We start from the raw sequence: 17,805 nt of genomic DNA, 5'->3' as shown, positions 1-17,805 counted from the left end.
TCTGGGCAGTACTTTGCAAGCGTTATTCAACCATATAGGACATCTCGGTATTGATCATTCCAATTACGCACCTTGAAGAGCCAAATTTGCTGGCAGGCCAGAAACATACCCACCCTTTCTAGCCCCAAATGTAGCAGTTCTTCCTAGTTCCCCTTTGCAAGCCTGGAAAAAGCATCTTCTAACAGAGGAAATTTCAGGGTGTCCTGAGCTTCAGAACTGGGGTCTCACAGGAAACAATGTCCTTGATTGGGCTGCAGAGGTCTCTCAGTAGTCCTGGTGGAATATATCGCATCGCATTGATTGTAGGACAGCCTCTTGTCTCAGTTGGCCGATGTTGTACAGATACGGGGATTGAATCAGCTAGGCTTTATTTTCCCACAGACACAGGATGTGAAAGAGGTTTCATGAATGAGGCATTATTTGTGTCTGCTTCCCCTGGGATTTTCTATGGTCCTGGACTGCAGTTAGCACAGGAATTAGAGATGTATGTTTTATATATCTATGTATATATAATATTATATAAGAACATAAGAATTTGCCGCTTCTGGATCAGCAGTCTGCTTCCGCGGTGGCCCCCAGGTCAAAGACCAGTGCCCTGAGATAAGCCCTACCTGCTTACGTACTGGTTCAATAGGAGCCCGTCCAACTTTGTCTTAAATCCCTGTATTAGAAAAGGGATGGTTAACAAGACTAAGAATGTTATAATGCCCCTGTAGCACTCCATGGTGCGACCTCACCTGGAGTATTACGTTCATTTCTGGTCTCTTTATCTCAAGAAAGATATGGTGGCGCTAGAAAAGATTCAAAGAAGAGCGACCAAGATGGTAAAGGGAATGGAACTCCACTCGTATGAGGAAAGACTAAAACGGTTAGGGCTCTTCAGCTTGGAAAAGAGACGGCTGAGGGGAGATAGGATTGAAGTCTACGAAATCCTGAGTGGATCGATTTTTCACTAGGGACACTCGATGAAGTTACATGGAAATACTTTTAAAACCAATAGGAGGAAATATTTTTTCACTCAGAGAACGCATTGCCAGAGGAAATGGTAAGAGCGAATAGCGTAGCTGGTTTTAAGAAAGGTTTGGCCAAGTTCCTGGAGGAAAAGTCCATTGTTACTGAAAAAGACACGAGGAAGCTGCTGCTTGCCCTGGATCGGTAGCATGGAATGTTGCTACTCTGGGGATTCCGGAATCTTGCTACTCTTTGGGGATTCTGCACGGAATGTTGCTCCTATTTGGGGTTCCGGAATCTTGCTATTCTTTGAGATTCTGGAATGTTGCTACTCCTTGGGTTTTGACCAGGTACTAGGGACCTGGATTGGCCACTGTGAGAACAGGCTACTGGGCTTGATGGACCATTGGTCTGACCCAGTGAGGCTAGTCTTAGGTTCTTATGCTGGACTTGAATGTCTTGCAGCGATAATCAAAACTTTTGCAAAATGTCCTGGATGGAACTTCGGAGCTGTGTGTGTCTAAGTGCCACAAAGGTACCCAAACTGATCAGATGACCACTGCATACATGAAGGTATGACCCCCACATACACACACAGTCCTCCAATGCTCATTGACTCCTCCCACTCCCTTCATGTTTCTATGTTTCTATGATGAAGTTAAGAGGCTCTAAAGAAATACTTTTTTACAGAAAGGAAGGGTGTTAGAACAGTCCCGGAAGAGGCGGTGGAGACAGAGATTGTGTATGAATTCAAAAAAGCCTGGGATAGGCAGGTGGGATCTCTTAGAGAAAGGAGGAGATAATGGTTACTGTGGATGGGCAAACTGGAAGGGCCATTTGGCCTTTATCTGCCATCATGTTTCTATGTTTCTAGAACACCAGTACTTGGTAAGGGGAAGCAAACAGGTGACTTAAGTAGCCTAGTGGATGGGTAGTAAACCCATAGGCCGCTCTAAGGACCACATTTAAGGTATTAAGTATAAGTCCACCAAAACCCTACCAAACTTCCATTTAAATGCTTCCTGCAGCCATAAGGGCTATTGGTGTGGTAGGCAGGTGGATATATTAATATTTTTTTTTGGGGGGGGGGAGTTTTAGAGGGCTCAGCGCAAATTATAAGGGGTATATGGTGAGATGTATATCTGACACCCTTTATGTGAAGTTCACAGCAGTTCCCTTTAAGGTGCCCCACAGGTGGTCTAGACCAGTGGTTCCCACCAGGCCAGTCGGGTTTTCAGGCTAGCCCTAATGAATATGCATGAGAGAGCTATGCATATAATGGAGGTGCCAGGCATGCAAATCTGCTCCATGCTTATTCATTAGAGCTATCCTGAAAACCCGACTGGCCTGGTGGTCCTCCAGGACAGGGTTGAGAACCACTGGTCTAGACGTTTTGGCAGCCAAGGATTCCAAGTAGGTGATTTAAAAAATATATATATATTATTTGGACGTCCCGTTCGAATATGGAAGTTTCTGTGCTTTCAGCTTTGGATGTTTAGTGGAAAACAATCCAATTGGCTTAGACATCCTTTCAAAAATGGCCTTGCACGTCTACTAAATATAAAAGCTGATAGGACTGAACTAAATTTGAGACTAATTTTAAAGGAAGTGTTGCTAAACTTTTGCTCTTTTTCCAGCCTTAATAGCCATCATGCACAGTCTAGCTTTGAACCTAAGACCTTTGGGTTGGATAGTAGGTACCTTCCAGGAAGATCTATTTTTCCTCTCTCTAAGGCAGGGTGTCCAAGTCCCTCCTCGAGGGCCGCAATCCAGTCGGGTTTTCAGGATTTCCCCAAAGAATACGCATGTGATCTATTTGCATGCACTGCTTTCATTGTATGCTAATAGATCTCATGCATATTCATTGGGGAAATCCTGAAAACCCGACTGGATTGCGGCCCTCGAGGAGGGACTTGGACACCCCTGCTCTAAGCATTTCTTTTGGATTGTGTAGCAGTCAAGACTTACTTTAGTTACGGTTCTTGTTCTTTAGCATCCTCCACCCCTAGACAATCCCATAGACTGGCTCATAGTAGCTCAGGGGTGTCCAAGTCGGTCCTCGAGGGCCACAATCCAGTGGGGTTTTCAGGATTTCCCCTACGAATACGCATGAGGTCCATTTGCATGCACTGCTTTCATTGTATGCTAATAGATCTCATGCATATTCATTGGGGAAATCCTGAAAGCCCGACTGGATTGCGGCCCTCCAGGACGGACTTTGACACCCCTGCTCTAAGGGAAATAGTAGATGGCATGGATGGGTAGACTGGATAGGCCATATCATTTTTCTCTGTTTCTCTTGAGAGTCTATCCTAGCCAGCCCATGCCTACTGTGTCTTGTATTTCTGGTAATCTTAGGGCTCCTTTTACGAAGGTGCGCTAGTGTTTTTACCGTGTGCTATCCCCACACTAATCGGAAAATACTAACACCAGCTCTATGGAGGCGTTAGCACCTTAGTTTCTGCAGGCCAGTCAGGAAACAAGAACTATCTCAGCGAAAGCCATTTTGCCCCTCCACTGCGCTTGTTTCCTGTTGCTCCGGTGTTATTCCGGTCCTGTTGGGCCCTACATTATTTTTAAAACAATGCAAAGCGAAATGCAAAACAATGCAAAACGGAAAAAACTATACAACGGACTACTGGCCACTCAGGCAGCGAAGATAGACAACCAAGTCTCCAACCTATTGACAACAACCCCAGACTACAAGATGTTCAGAAAGGAAATAAAAACTATACTCTTCAAGAAATCCCTTAATAAAGCTTAACCCCCCTCTTACCATCCCCTCCCTAACCCCAGATCCTACTTTTCCCTCTCTTGGAAACCTTCTCTGATCTAACGTTGTAACCCTCCTTCCATAACTCTTTTTGTAATCCGCTTTGAACCGAAAGGTAATGGCGGAATAGAAATCTGTAATGTAATGTGTTCTTTGTTGCCTTCCTTGAAAAAGTCAAAGTTTTGGAACATCCCTGAGCAAGGAGAATGATTATAGCCAGTAGAATTCTCCTGAGAGATAAAGATGCCCTCAGGTCTGTGGGATGTTTCTTGCAGCAATAGCCCTAAGCGCCTTCACCTCCGTACCAGTGCATTTGAGCTCAAATAATGGGATGACGCACTGGCTTGAGTTGTAAGGCAGTACGTTCCGAGTGCTTTTCTCTGCAAAGCAGGGATTATGTAGGGTTCATCAACCGCTCAGGTTTAATGAGGGTACTTCAGCTCATCAGCAGTCCCTGAAGGGCACCTCGTCACTGTTTACATGGAGATAACTAACTGTGAAAAAGCATTTGAGTGAAAACCACTGCGATTCCCAGTTCATAATTTCCTAGAAACTCTTCATCTTAAAATACGTGCTCAGTAATGCATATCATCAACCAAATCAAGAAAAGGGATAGAATAAAGTCAAGATATAAAAGCATCAATCATGTAGGTGCTTTTAAAAAAAACAAACCTGTGGTACTGAAGGAGGATATCGTGTAAATTCCAGGAAAGGTACAGTAATTATTTAAAAGGTGCCTAAGGGCAGAAAATGCCCATTGATATTTATTTATTTATTTTACAAATTTGGTCTTTGTTAGAGAATGACATGAGGACAAACCACCCACAACGCTGCCGCGATCTGTATTAAGTAAAGTGGGGGGGGCTCCCCAACAAAACCCCCCGTCGGAGCCCCTAAAAACTGTCATTTTCTTCGGCGCGCGCCTCTATCTTGCGCTCAGTTGTCGGCGCGCGCCTTTGTCTTCCGCGAGAACTGAGCGCAGCGTGGAGGTGCGCGCCGAAGAAAATAACTGTTTTTAGGGGCTCCGACGGGGCTGTGTGTGGGGGGAACCCCCCCACACTTTACTTTATACAGATCGCGCCGCGTTGTGGGGGGTTTGGGGGGTTGTAACCAAAACTTCACTTTTTCCTTAAAAACAGGGAAAAAGTTAAGTTTACAGTATTTTTCAACAGTAGGGCAGGATGTTCCAGACCGCTTTACACCCCCCTAGCCATGCACCCGGGGCAGACCGCCCCCCCCCCCCCCCCCGCCTCCCCTTTGGTATGCCACTGCCTAATTTCATTTAGCTACTCACGCGGAGGTCCTCGAAACCCTGAGAGAACTCAAACCCTCCAACACCATCCTCGACCCCTGCCCGTCCAGCCTCCTGCTGTCTGCCGGAGACGCCATGGCAGAATCCATCCTCCCCATCATTAACACCTCTCTAACTACTGGAACTGTCCCCCTCAGCTGGAAATCAGCTATTATCAAGCCCACTCTCAAAAAACCCTCCCTTGATCCTAATGAACCTGGCAACTATCGCCCAGTCTCCAACCTCCCAATTGTCTCCAAACTCCTTGAACGAATTGTGCTCCACCGCCTACACCCTTTCATTGAAGAACAAGCTGCCCTATCCCCAGCCCAATCCGGCTTCCGTAAGGGCCACAGCACAGAATCAGTACTCCTTGATATCATCGACGACAGCTGGTCAATACTCGACAAAGGCAATGACGCCCTACTATTCCTACTTGACCTTAGCGCTGCCTTCGACACAGTTGACCACCACCTACTCACATCTAGGCTCCACGACCTCGGAATCAAAGACACAGCCTTCCAATGGATCACCTCCTTCCTTCACCAAAGGACCCAAACTGTCCTACTAGGGACACATAAATCTAACCCTAAGCCTATCAAATATGGCGTTCCTCAAGGCGCCCTTCTATCCCCCCTCCTATTCAACCTCTACATCAAACCCGTCATCGAAATAGCGCAAAAATATAAAATCAAAATCCACTCTTATGCAGATGACATCCAGCTGCTTCTCCCCTTAGGCGAAAACCGGCCATCCCAAATTGCTAACCTCGAACTCTGCCTCACTGACATGAAAACTTGGATGTCAAACAACAAGCTTCAACTTAACGCCTCCAAAACCGAACTCCTATGGATCAGAAACAAAAACACCAAATACCTACGACCTACACTAACATGGGATTCCACTCTACTAACGGCAGCAGATCATGTTCGCAGCCTGGGAGTAACCCTAGACGGACACTTATCCCTATCTAACCACATATCCCAAGTAGTCTCCACCTCCTTCTACTACCTTCGCCAACTGAAAAGGATCAAACCCTACATCTCCACACCAGACCTCGCCCAACTCCTATACGCATATGTCCTCTCCAGAATGGATTATTGTAACTCCCTATTTAATGGACTAACCAAAAATAATATCAAACGCCTCCAACGGGTCCAAAATGCAGCCATCCGCCTCCTACACAACCTCAACTACCACGATTCCATCTCCCCGGCACTCCATGCTGAACACTGGCTCCCAATTAGCCAACGCTGTACTTTCAAAGCCCTGGCAATTGCTCACAAGAGAATCTACTCCACCACCCCCTCCTACATAAAATCCAAGCTTCCCATCTACAACCCCACTCGCACCCTCCGCTCAAAGTCAGAGATACGCCTATGCACCCCCCCCCCCCCCCCGGAAGATCCCTGCTCACAGAAACTGCCCACAAACGATCCTACAGCCACTTCATTCCACACCTCTGGAACCAACTCCCCCCCAACTTAGACAACAGAACTCATTATTAACATTCCGTAAATCGGTAAAGACCCTCCTCTTCAACTAAAGATCTCCTCTGTCTTCTCCCCCCCTTAGGCCCCACCCTCCACTCTCCTATCACCTTCCCGAAATTCCAGTATGACCCTCTCTTACTCTATCCACTAACAAATTGTACCTAAACGCTTTAACTTTCCTTAAACTAAACTACTGTATTTCCCCCTTCTCTCTTTCTGCTTACTCTCCCTGTATTTAATTCTCTCCAAAAACTATAAATCCAATCACTAAACCTGTTGTACTACTTATATGTCTAGTTACTCCCCACTGTGTATGTTCATTTGTAAACCGTTCTGAGCTATTGGGAGGACGGAATAAAAATCTAAATAAATAAATAAATAAGTTATAACATATAAGTTCCATCTAGGCAGTCTCATTAAACTTTCGATTATATTGCTGTAGGAAGATTAAGTCTGGGTCGGCCCACATCCCTCCTACCTCCCGCCCTAACCACTCCTTGAAAAACGCCCCTTTCCACTCTGGGCGCACAGCAGCAGCAAAAAGGCCTAAGCTGCTTTTAGATATGTCTAAAACCCGCTTCGATTATCGGCACTTGGACGACCTGTCTTTTAGGTTGTCCAAGTACCGATTTAGGAGGGTTTTTAGATGTATTTTCGTTTTGATTATGAATCTCATAACTAACTGGCACACAAATGTTAATGACCACTTTATAGAAGTACCCACCAGGGTACCAAAATATTGCACTATAGTAAAGTCCCCCAATGGGAAAATAACAAATATAGTATTACCTAGATATTCCCATATGTAAAAGGAAAAGAGAAAAAGTGTGGCACTAGTGATTAAACTCTATTCAAGATACAATTTATCTTAACTGGGAAGAGACCTCAGAAACGGAGCCCACGCACAGTCGTTATTCACAGACCGAGAAATTCAGCGTGGTTCTATGCTCCTTTGCTCCAATCATTGGTCTTCTTCCCTCCCAATATCTAGTACCTATCTGTGATCTAAAAAGATATAATTATTTTTTTATTTTTGTTATTATTTTTTTAAGGAAACATCTTAATAAATAGTTTCTAAAATATTCATTTCAATATCTACATTGTGTCTACACTCATTCCCTAGAGATACATGAGCACTGCCGAAGCTAAGTACTTTTGCTAAAAAATGCTGAAATGCTAAAAAATCAATGCTAAGTACCTTTTCTATCAGAATATTGAATAACAAATATAAAGTAAATAGGTTAAATTTTTGCTAGTCTAAGTCTCTAGGGAATGAATGTAGACACAATGTAGATATTGAAATGAATATTTTAGAAACTATTTATTAAGATGTTTCCTTAAAAAAATAATAACAAAAATAAAAAAATAATTATATCTTTTTAGATCACAGATAGGTACTAGATATTGGGAGGGAAGAAGACCAATGATTGGAGCAAAGGAGCATAGAACCACGCTGAATTTCTCGGTCTGTGAATAACGACTGTGCGTGGGCTCCGTTTCTGAGGTCTCTTCCCAGTTAAGATAAATTGTATCTTGAATAGAGTTTAATCACTAGTGCCACACTTTTTCTCTTTTCCTTTTACATATGGGAATATCTAGGTAATACCAAAATATTGCCCCATCCGTTATCTGCTCTGCTTGGCTGTGGTGCAGTAGGATGAGCGGCCACTAGGTGGCATGCTGCACAGGGTGCAATTCCAGCTCAGTGGGATTCTGTTTCCCCAATGATGTTTTCATTATGAATCACACCTCTATCAGGGCTTCCTATTCACTTAGCAGATAATGGGAGCCAGATTTGGGGTAGGGGGAAATAGGATAGAATTATATTTCCTGCATGCTGGTGCCCTCTGCTGGCTATCAATTGGTTTTGCAGGCTGCCAAGTTCACTACAGCTGGTTTTCATCTGTATTTCCTGCCTAACAGCCCTGTTTATCATTGAAAGCCATTGCTCAAGCCATTTCAAATAAAAACAACTTTTTAATAAGCCCCAAAAGTCCAGCTGATTACCCTCAGGGGCTCTCCTTTTTTTCTTTACATTGAAACAGGAAAGGGAATGACATTATGAAAGTAAAGATGTTTCTCATCAGATTTCTGACTTTTTCACACCACTATATTTCCTGCCATTTCTGAAATGAATGTGTGGGGTAAGAGATGTCTCTTATTCCTGGAGGCTGGGACTGTGTTAGACCCCACTCTTTATGTAATGAAGGGGGATTTCTATAGCGCCCAGGCTCAATGCAAGCAAACTACAACCTTACACCCCCCCCCCCCCTCAAGTATATTTCATGCCTAGAGATTTTTAAACCCAAACATCAGGATTGCACCAACATCATCCATCCCAGAACAATCCTGTAGAAATGCATAGTCATGGGTAAGCTCAGGTGAGCAGAGACACTGAGTATCAGTCAACAATTGCATCGTTTCCAAATAGAAAAGGGATGGAGCTTGATATACTGTTTTTTTCTGCACAGTTTACACAATCAAAGTGCATCTACCACCCTTTCTGTAAAAAATATTTCCTCAGATTACTCCGGAGCCTATCACCTCTTAACTTCATCCTATGCCCTCTCATTGGAGAGTTTCCTTTCAAATGAAAGAGACTCGACTCATGCGCATTTATGCCACAAAGGTATTTAAACATCTCTCAAGATGAAAAAGAGTAGTGACAGTAAAACCCAAACGATTCCAAAAAATGTCACTCACCAGCAGTGGGCTACCTCTCTAAGATCCAACATCATCAATGATTGCTGTATATTTAAAACGTTTTTGAGGCTTTTTCTCCACCTGTTTTTGAATTTAAATGTTGGATCTTAAAGAGGTAGCCCACTGCTGGAGAGTAACATTTTTTGGAATCGTTTGGATTTAATCATCTCTATCATATCTCCCCTCTCCCACCTTTCCTCCAAAGTATACAGATTGAGGTCTTTAAGTCTGTCCTCATACGCCTTATCGCGAAGACTACCCACCATTTTAGTAGCCTTCTTCTGGACCGACTCCATCCTTTTTATATCTTTTTGAAGGTGCGGCCTCCAGAATTGGCCATACCTCTCCCTATGCAACCTAGCAAACTTCTAGCTTTCGACGTCACCTTGTTCTTATGTTAATGTCATGAAACTCTAGGATAGATATCAACAATTAAGGTTGGTCACAGAATCCAACGACTTGGATCGGAAGAATATAAGGTTCAAAACAGTACATATAGTAATATAAGACATCCTCAGTGGAACATATGTGAACAGGAGATTAGCAAACCACCACAGAAAAGAAACCCGAGGTTTTCTTATTGTTTGTGACTCTGTTCAGTGCTGCGTGCATCTGATAGCACTATGAAAGTAATTAGTAATACCCCTCTTTTCCAGTGACTTGTGCAGTACTCTTAATAAAGCAGAGGGAAGGGAGGATATGTTATTCTTGGCATTGCCCTGCAACAAATTTCCCTCTGAGCTCAGGCACTGACCCGATACACTTCAGAGAGGCAAAGTCTTGCAGTTCACAGGTCTTCTTCATGTAGGCAGACACAGCTGCAGGGAATGTAGTCCTCTGGGCCTCTAAGGTCAGAAATCCTTTGCCTTATTTGGCCCACACAATGCTGACAAACAGCTGGGAGATGCTCTGTCATCCTGGATTCTTCACATCTGACGATTGCTCCATTAAGAAGAGATAAAACAGAGGCTTTGCGCCTACCAAAACCAACCAAAACCCTTTTGTACCGCCATATAGGTGGTACCTGCAGCCATAAGGGCTATTCGGGTGGTAGACAGGTGGGTCTAGTAGGTTTTGGGGTGTTTTGGGGGCTCACCATGATCTGAAAGGAAGTTGAGGTGAAATGTTTATGTGGCACCCTTTTTGTGAAGTTCATAGCAGTGCCCTGTAAAATGCCCCACTACTCTGTTTCCATGTCTGGGTGGCCAGTCCATCACTTTGCTGACCCCACCCACGTCCAAAAGGTCTTGTTCAGTTCAAAAAGTTTTATTGATTTAAGCGTTTTTGACTTGGACGATGTTTTGGACGAGAATGGGGTATAACGATAGACGAATTAGCGGTCTGGACAATCATACAACTGGTCCTGCAAGTAGACGATTTTTAAAAAAAATTTTTGGACATATTTTTCGAGAATAGACTGTAGGCACTGCCGACTTTGGGTGACTAGCAACTTAGGCCCAAAATGGACTTAGACGTGTTTTTTTATTATGCCCCAACTCGTGGGCTTTCAGTGGGGGATGGAGGGAAGGAAGATGCAATGCCCACCCATGTTACATATTGCTTCCCTCTCTGCAAATTCTGTTCACCTGGTTTGTTTGTTTTTTTTGCATGCATGTGCACTACAGAAGTTCAAAGTTGTTAAAACGCATGGAGACTGTGAAAAATTGCAGGCAGACCTTAGGCAACTGGAAGACTGGGCGACCAAATGGCAGATGAAACTGGATAAATGCAAAGTGATGCACATTGGGAACAATAACCCCAAATCACATTTACCAGATGCTAGGGTCCACCTAGGGGATTAGCACCCAAGAAAAGGATCTGGGTGGCATTGTAGACAATACAATGAAATCTTTCGCCCAATGTGCGGCAGCAGCCAAAAAATCAATTAGGATGCTAGGAATTATTTAAAAAGGGATGGTTATTAAGACTAAGAATGTTATAATGCCCCTGTATCGCTCCATGGTGCAACCTCATCTGGAGTATTGCGTTCAACTCTGGTCTCTTTATCTCAAGAAAGATATAGTGGCGCTGGAAAAGATTCAAAGAAGAGCGACCAAGATGGTAAAGGGGATGGAATTCCTCTCGTATGAGGAAAGACTAAAGAGGTTAGGGCTCTTCAGCTTTGAAAAGAGACGGCTGAGGGGAGATAGGATTGAGTGGTATAAAACGGGTACAGGTGGGCCAATTTTTTTACTCTAAGAAAAATGACAAAGACTAGACAACACTCGAAGTTACAGGGAGATACTTTTAAAACCAATAGGAGGAAATATTTTTATCACTCCGAGAGAAGTTAAGCTCTGGAAAAGTGATAAATACCTGGTTTTTAAAAAGGCTTGGACAAGTTCCTGGAGGAAAATTCCGTAGTCATCTGCTGAGACAGACATGGGAGAAGCCACTTATGACCTGGATTGACTACTGTGGAAACAGGAGATCGGGCCAGAATGGATCATTGTTCTGATCCAGTAAGGCTATTATGTTCTTTTTCTGTGTATAAAAAATACTTTACAAGTGAAAAAAGCTGGATAAAATGTCTCTAAAAGGCAGATTTAAGACTAGGCTATAACTGCTAATGTGTTTTGAGTCCAAGAAAGACACAAAGTTCTCAGCCCAACCAACAAAGTTGGGGCAGTCTCCATCGAGGGTATACACTTAGTCCAGCGATGTTCCAACATTTTCATTTTATTTTATATGTCAAGATCCGTTATATTATGGGATTCTTATTTTAGTACATAATTTTTAAGCTAAAATTTCTGCAATTTTTATGATCTTTGTACCTTATAACATTTAATTTGTAATTTTATTTTACTATTATGTTTTTTTTCTTAAAACTTAATGTATAAATTGTTAAATTTTTAATATTTTATGTTAATTACTGTTTCAATATTGTGTTTACTTACAAACTGTAATTCGCTTAGAAATAATCTAATTAAGCGATTAATCAAATATAAATAAAACTTGAAACTTGAAACTTCATTCTGTCAGAAAAATACAGAACAAAAAAAGTTGAATATCGTTGGACTACGTGTATAACCCTTGATGGAGACTGCCCCAACTGTGCTGGTTGGGCTGAGAAATTTTCAGTGGCACCTCATAGTGTTAAGATCTAATTATATTTAAGTTGAAGCACACAGAGGTAATGTGGCCTTAGCTGTAGATCAGGAAGTCACGTTGAATAACACACACAAAAAAAGAAGTATGGCAGATCTGAGAGTACAATTTACAAGTTCCTCTCACATGCATGGGTTAGAATTTTGAGTACTCTTATACATAGCAGTCCGATCCGGAAATTACCGGTGATAATGTGCATATCCTTGCGTAAGACACTCTTTACTATTACTACTAAATTTCATGTATTTTATGTTTTAGAAATGCGATGTCCGTGAATCATCACACTGTTCATCCTTGAAGCAAAACCAGAACTAGCATGGAGCCACTGCACTTCCCGTCCTCTGCTAGCCTGCAAAATGCTCCACTGAATGACAACTTCTCTTCGTTGGCCAACCCAACTCACAATATAACGGAGGCATCCGTATCGAGCATTAGAACTATCCTCATTCCAATCATTTACCTCTTGGTATGCGTCATTGGACTCAGCGGGAACACTTTGGTCATTTATGTGGTTTTACGATATGCTAAAATGAAAACTGTCACCAATATTTATATTTTAAACTTGGCAGTTGCTGATGTACTCTTCATGCTTGGGTTGCCATTCCTTGCCACTCAGAATGCCATATCCTATTGGCCTTTTGGAACATTTCTTTGTAGACTGGTCATGACGGTAGATGGCATTAATCAGTTCACCAGTATTTTTTGCTTAACTGTAATGAGTATTGACCGGTATCTGGCTGTCGTCCACCCCATCAAGTCTACCAAATGGAGGAGACCAAGGGTGGCCAAATTAATTAGTGCAACGGTTTGGACTTTTTCCCTCTTGGTCATTCTTCCGGTTATTATATTTGCAGATGTGCAGGAAGATTTCCACACCTGCAATATTAATTGGCCAGAGCCTGTGAGCGTCTGGTCTGCAGCTTTCATTATTTATACCTCAGTTGTAGGATTTTTTGGGCCTCTGTTAGTGATATGCCTCTGCTACCTTCTGATTGTTATTAAACTGAAGTCTTCTGGTCTCCGAGTTGGCTCCACCAGACGCAGAAGGTCCGAAAGGAAGGTAACCAGGATGGTCGTCATCATCGTTGCTGTCTTTGTGTTTTGCTGGCTCCCGTTTTTCACTTTGAATATTGTCAATATAACCTTTATTTTGCCAGAAGATCCTGCCTTGGTCGGGGTCTATTTTTTCGTAGTAATTCTCTCATATGCCAACAGCTGTGCCAACCCGATTCTTTATGGATTTCTGTCAGATAACTTCAAGCAAAGCTTTCAGAAAGTGTTATGTCTCCGGAAAGGCAACGGCGTCAGAGATGGAGACCCTACTGGACACAGGCAAGAAAAAAGCAGCCGATTACAGGAAACCTTTTTAAGCCAGAAAATTTCTGAGTTTAATGGACACATGCAGACAAGTACAGTCTGAAAATAATTGATATACCTAACATTGTACATGTGCAAAGACCCTCTAATCCTTTGTGAACTGCACTCCAGACATTGGATATCCCACTGATATGGAAACGTCAGTGTTCAGCCTAACTTGTTATCCTGAGAAGCAGAGGATGAGATTGAAATCGTCAAACAAAAGTAAAAAGCGTTCTTTGAAAACATGGCAAAGACTCCTAGGTCTTTCATGAACAGTTCCACTTAAAATTGGTTTTGTTCATTCAATTTTTAGTATATTGGATGTATACGATAACTGAAGGATTGCCCCCTTATGTCATTATGTTGTGTTGTGACCCCTGTAGGTATGGTCTATACCAGGGGTAGGCAATTCCGGTCCTCGGGAGCCGGAGCCAGGTCAGGTTTTCAGGATCTCCACCATGAATATGTACGAGATGGATTTGCATGCGCTGCCTCCTTGAGATGCAAATCTATCTCGTGCATATTCATGGTGGATATCCTGAAAACCTGACCTGGCTCCAGCTCTCGAGGACCGGAATTGCCTACCCCTGGTCTATACCAAACATTGGTGTCCTTTTATTAAGGTGTTCTAACCGGTTAGTACGCTTAATAAAAGGACCCCATATTTTAAAATGGTCTTTACAGGGAACAAAGGTCATTTAAACGGACTATAGAATCCAGTAGGATTCATTCTGGAACTGATATTGGTAGACAAACCACTGGTGCTCTGAAGCTGCGATGAAGGTTCCTACTGCGGGCTGGCGAGGTCAATGCTCCGACGCTCGTAGAATTCTTATGAGCGTCGGCGCAATTACCTCACCGACCCATGGTAGAAACTTCTACTGTGGCTCTGTAAAAGGATCCCTACATGTAGAAAAAATATGATTTTTTTTTCCAGTGGGGAGTTGAGCAGAAAAGAGCTGAGAACAGCTCTACAGTCAGTCTAGAACTTGTATCACAAGACAGGGCTTTCCATGCAACACGCCAACCAGAAAGCACTCCAAGCGTATTAGGAATCTCTGTGCTACCGTGGATATAGACAACCATTGTCTCTTTGGACACATTAACGCCGCTGAGCACCAGACCACCACCCAGACTCACAGCATTCTGGTTCTTGAGATCTGATAACTACGGAGCTAAACAGGAACCCGAATGTACGAGCAACAGAAATCTTTCGCCGTTGCATTTTTAGGGAACGTGGGATTATTTAAGCATTTCCATAGAAGTGGACTTCGGCTACCTGTGCCGTACATTTACACTTTCAAAATTACTCTTCAGGTCACAGCTCAGTATTGAAAAGACTTTAAAGCTCTCGAGGAAAGTCTAAATGTTGTCATTGATTGTACAGTGCTAGAAAATTGAAATGGTGTAAAACAAAGCCTTCGGGCTCATCCACGTTTTCATTTGTGAACTCACAGTTATGTAAAGCAAATCAAATACTGCTGAGATGTTACTCAATGAGATCAAGCCTGAAGCCTTTGAAAGATGCTCTGATCCAGACGACGTATAGAGTGTTTTGGGATTTAGTGGTATAGATGTACATGGAGAGTTTAAAATAAATGGAGCTATTGTGTTGGGTTTTCGTAGCCGTCTCGTGCTCTCTTGTGCCAGCTGCTAAAGGCAAGACTTTGTACTTAATATGCTCAGAGCCCACAGTGGTTTTGCAACAGGCAGGGAAAATACGAGACCTTGCTGACGTTTTTATATTCTGAGCCCAAAGTCAGTTTTACGTTCCTGTCCAGCAGCAGGGGGTCTTTGACACTGTCAGAAGTGCCTGCAGACTTTTTGCGCTTTCATCCAAATTAAATAACCATAGAACCCCCCTACTTGAGTGGGACGCTTTGCTCACACTGAGACGAAATCCCGGCACTTTCCACCACATTCAATTCCATCAAACTTGTTAGTGGAAACAGATATGTGCGGTAAAAAAAATAGAGCAAAAAGGCACTGCGAGTGATCATAACACCTTCCTATCCACATTAATCTCTCGGTGCGGTGAAGTCGGACTGAAGCCAGTTGTTCTCGATCGTTCCATTAGCCCCGAACAAAAGAAGCAGAGGAGAAAATGTAAAAATAAATAGTGGAAGAAATCCACGTAGGGCTAGATTCACTTGTGACCCGATTTCCCTCCAACCTGATTCACTAACCTGTGTCCCGACCATCCTCCGATCCGCGCATTCAAATGATGGCAGGCAGCGATTCACTAACCAAAACCCTGCGACTGGGCTGGCCGATCACAAACAAGCTGAGGACCAGCCGCTCAGGTCCTTTCCGACTGCCCTGCTCTCTCGATGATTGGAACCTCCGATATAGGGGTCCTTCTACTACGATTTACTGGCCGCCTTAGCCTTTAGCCTTAGCCTTTGTAAATCCGTGTGTCACCGCGGACCTTAATTTAATGAATGTGAACCGCCTAGAACTTTTTGGGTATGGCGGTATACAAGAATAAATTATTATTATTATTTAGCCCCCCCTTAGTAAAAGGACCCCATAGTTTAAATCTCTAGTTGAAGGCCATTTATTGCTATTGGGATTGTCAACAAAATGAAGGGCTTTTATGCCTGTGAGGATATTTGCAGTGGAGTGTCTTATGGCTCACCACAGAGTGTTGCACTGGTTTGTGCTTCCTTCTATCCGTACTGCTTTGGGAGATGCCCCTGAGGTTGCCCCTGACGAAGGATACGACACGGGGCTCTGTAGGGCAATCCGCTGGCACCCCCGCATGAAAAAACAAAACAGCGGTTTGCAGATAAGTTCCCGGTTTTCAGCCACTTTATTAAGGGTTTAAAATTCGCCAGGCTTTATACTTCTCAGGAGCTTTTCACCAATGTCATTTAAAAACCTTAATTTATTGATTTGAATCTTATTTAAATTTAATTCTCCACACCAGGGTTTGGGTCGATTAATAACAATTCTTGCATTAATTTATAGCTCAAAGGGAAAAAGTTAAAAAAGCAGCTTTTGCACTATGAATTACAGATTTTTCGATTAGCCCACAGAGTGTTTTAAAATGACGTGAGTGGGTAATGTCTGCCAAGCACGCTTGCGCATTTGGCGGTGTTGAACGCGGACAAAACCTTTTCACGCGAGTTCCCACTTCCTGATGCAACACTCTTGTTTGCAACATCCAAACAAACACTTGGCATAAGGGGTTCAGCCAGCCCGAAACCCCTCAGGTGTCTGGAGAATAGAGACTTTTCCCATCACATCGTCACCTCTTGGTGATTAACGTAAGGCGCACGGCGACCTTTGGTATATAGTCTGGAGAGTTTGATGGGAATAGGAAGTGCTCTGTACCTCCAGTCTCTCTGTAACCCCTCCCCCTTTTACTAAACCGCAATGGCGAATATTAGCGCAGGGAGCCGCGCTGAAGGCTCCGCACTGCTCCTGATGCTCAGAGAGCTCCTATGAGCGTTGGGAGCAGGACGGAGCATTCAGCGCAGCTCCCTGCGCTAATATACGCTATCGCGGTTCAGTAAAAGGAAGGGGGGGATTTAGTTTGGTGATCAAAAAACCTGACATATTTATTGCAAACCAAAAAGAATACACACAGAGAAATGTGTTTTTCTGTTCAGGAGTACACACACCAAACTTTTTCACTTTGCATTGCTTCCAGGGTCATTTGCAGGAATTTTCATGGTGTTTTTATATCTCATTATTTGACAATATAATATACACTAATAAAACTTGGCAAAGGAATAGTAATCAAGTTACATAAGAATTCTAAGAGAAACACAAAAACACCATGGAGTGGTGACGTTCCTGAGACAGGCTGTATTGTTAAATCAACTTAGTAATCCACCTTTAAAAAACCTCTAGGACCCAGTCTGCTGGGAAAGCTTGGACCCGACACGGTCCGTGTTTCGACAAGTGTCTTCCTCAGGGGTCCTATGAATAATAGTGTAAGAATGTAATGATGTAGAGTGTTCCCCCCGCAAATTCACAGTTTGCAAACTCACTAATTCGCAGTATTCTCCGACCACCTCTTCCTGTACTAAATTCAGGCTACACCAATCAGGAGCTGCGTGTCAGGAAGAGGCGGTCGGAGCATACCACGAGTGATTTTGCACCCGCCGGCACCCCAGCTG

General features: G+C 43.3%; 1 protein-coding gene across 2 annotated transcripts in view; it reads left to right on the top strand.

Annotated features, from left to right (window-relative positions):
* SSTR5 (somatostatin receptor 5) overlaps positions 1–14,053 on the top strand; it is a 39,423-nt gene extending 25,370 nt beyond the window's left edge. For both annotated transcript variants that reach the window (XM_033914470.1, XM_033914469.1), the window contains exon 2: positions 12,578–14,053. In XM_033914470.1, the coding sequence (XP_033770361.1) occupies positions 12,636–13,739 (1,104 nt within the window). In that variant the 5' untranslated portion in view covers positions 12,578–12,635 and the 3' untranslated portion in view covers positions 13,740–14,053. The remainder of the gene's footprint in view (positions 1–12,577) is intronic.
* The last annotated feature ends 3,752 nt before the right edge of the window (positions 14,054–17,805 follow it).

Source organism: Geotrypetes seraphini, chromosome 11, assembly GCF_902459505.1.
Source record: "Geotrypetes seraphini chromosome 11, aGeoSer1.1, whole genome shotgun sequence".
In the NCBI taxonomy this organism is placed as follows: Eukaryota; Metazoa; Chordata; class Amphibia; order Gymnophiona; family Dermophiidae; genus Geotrypetes; species Geotrypetes seraphini.
Note: the sequence above shows the minus strand (reverse complement) of the source record. Positions and strands in the feature narration are given on the sequence as shown.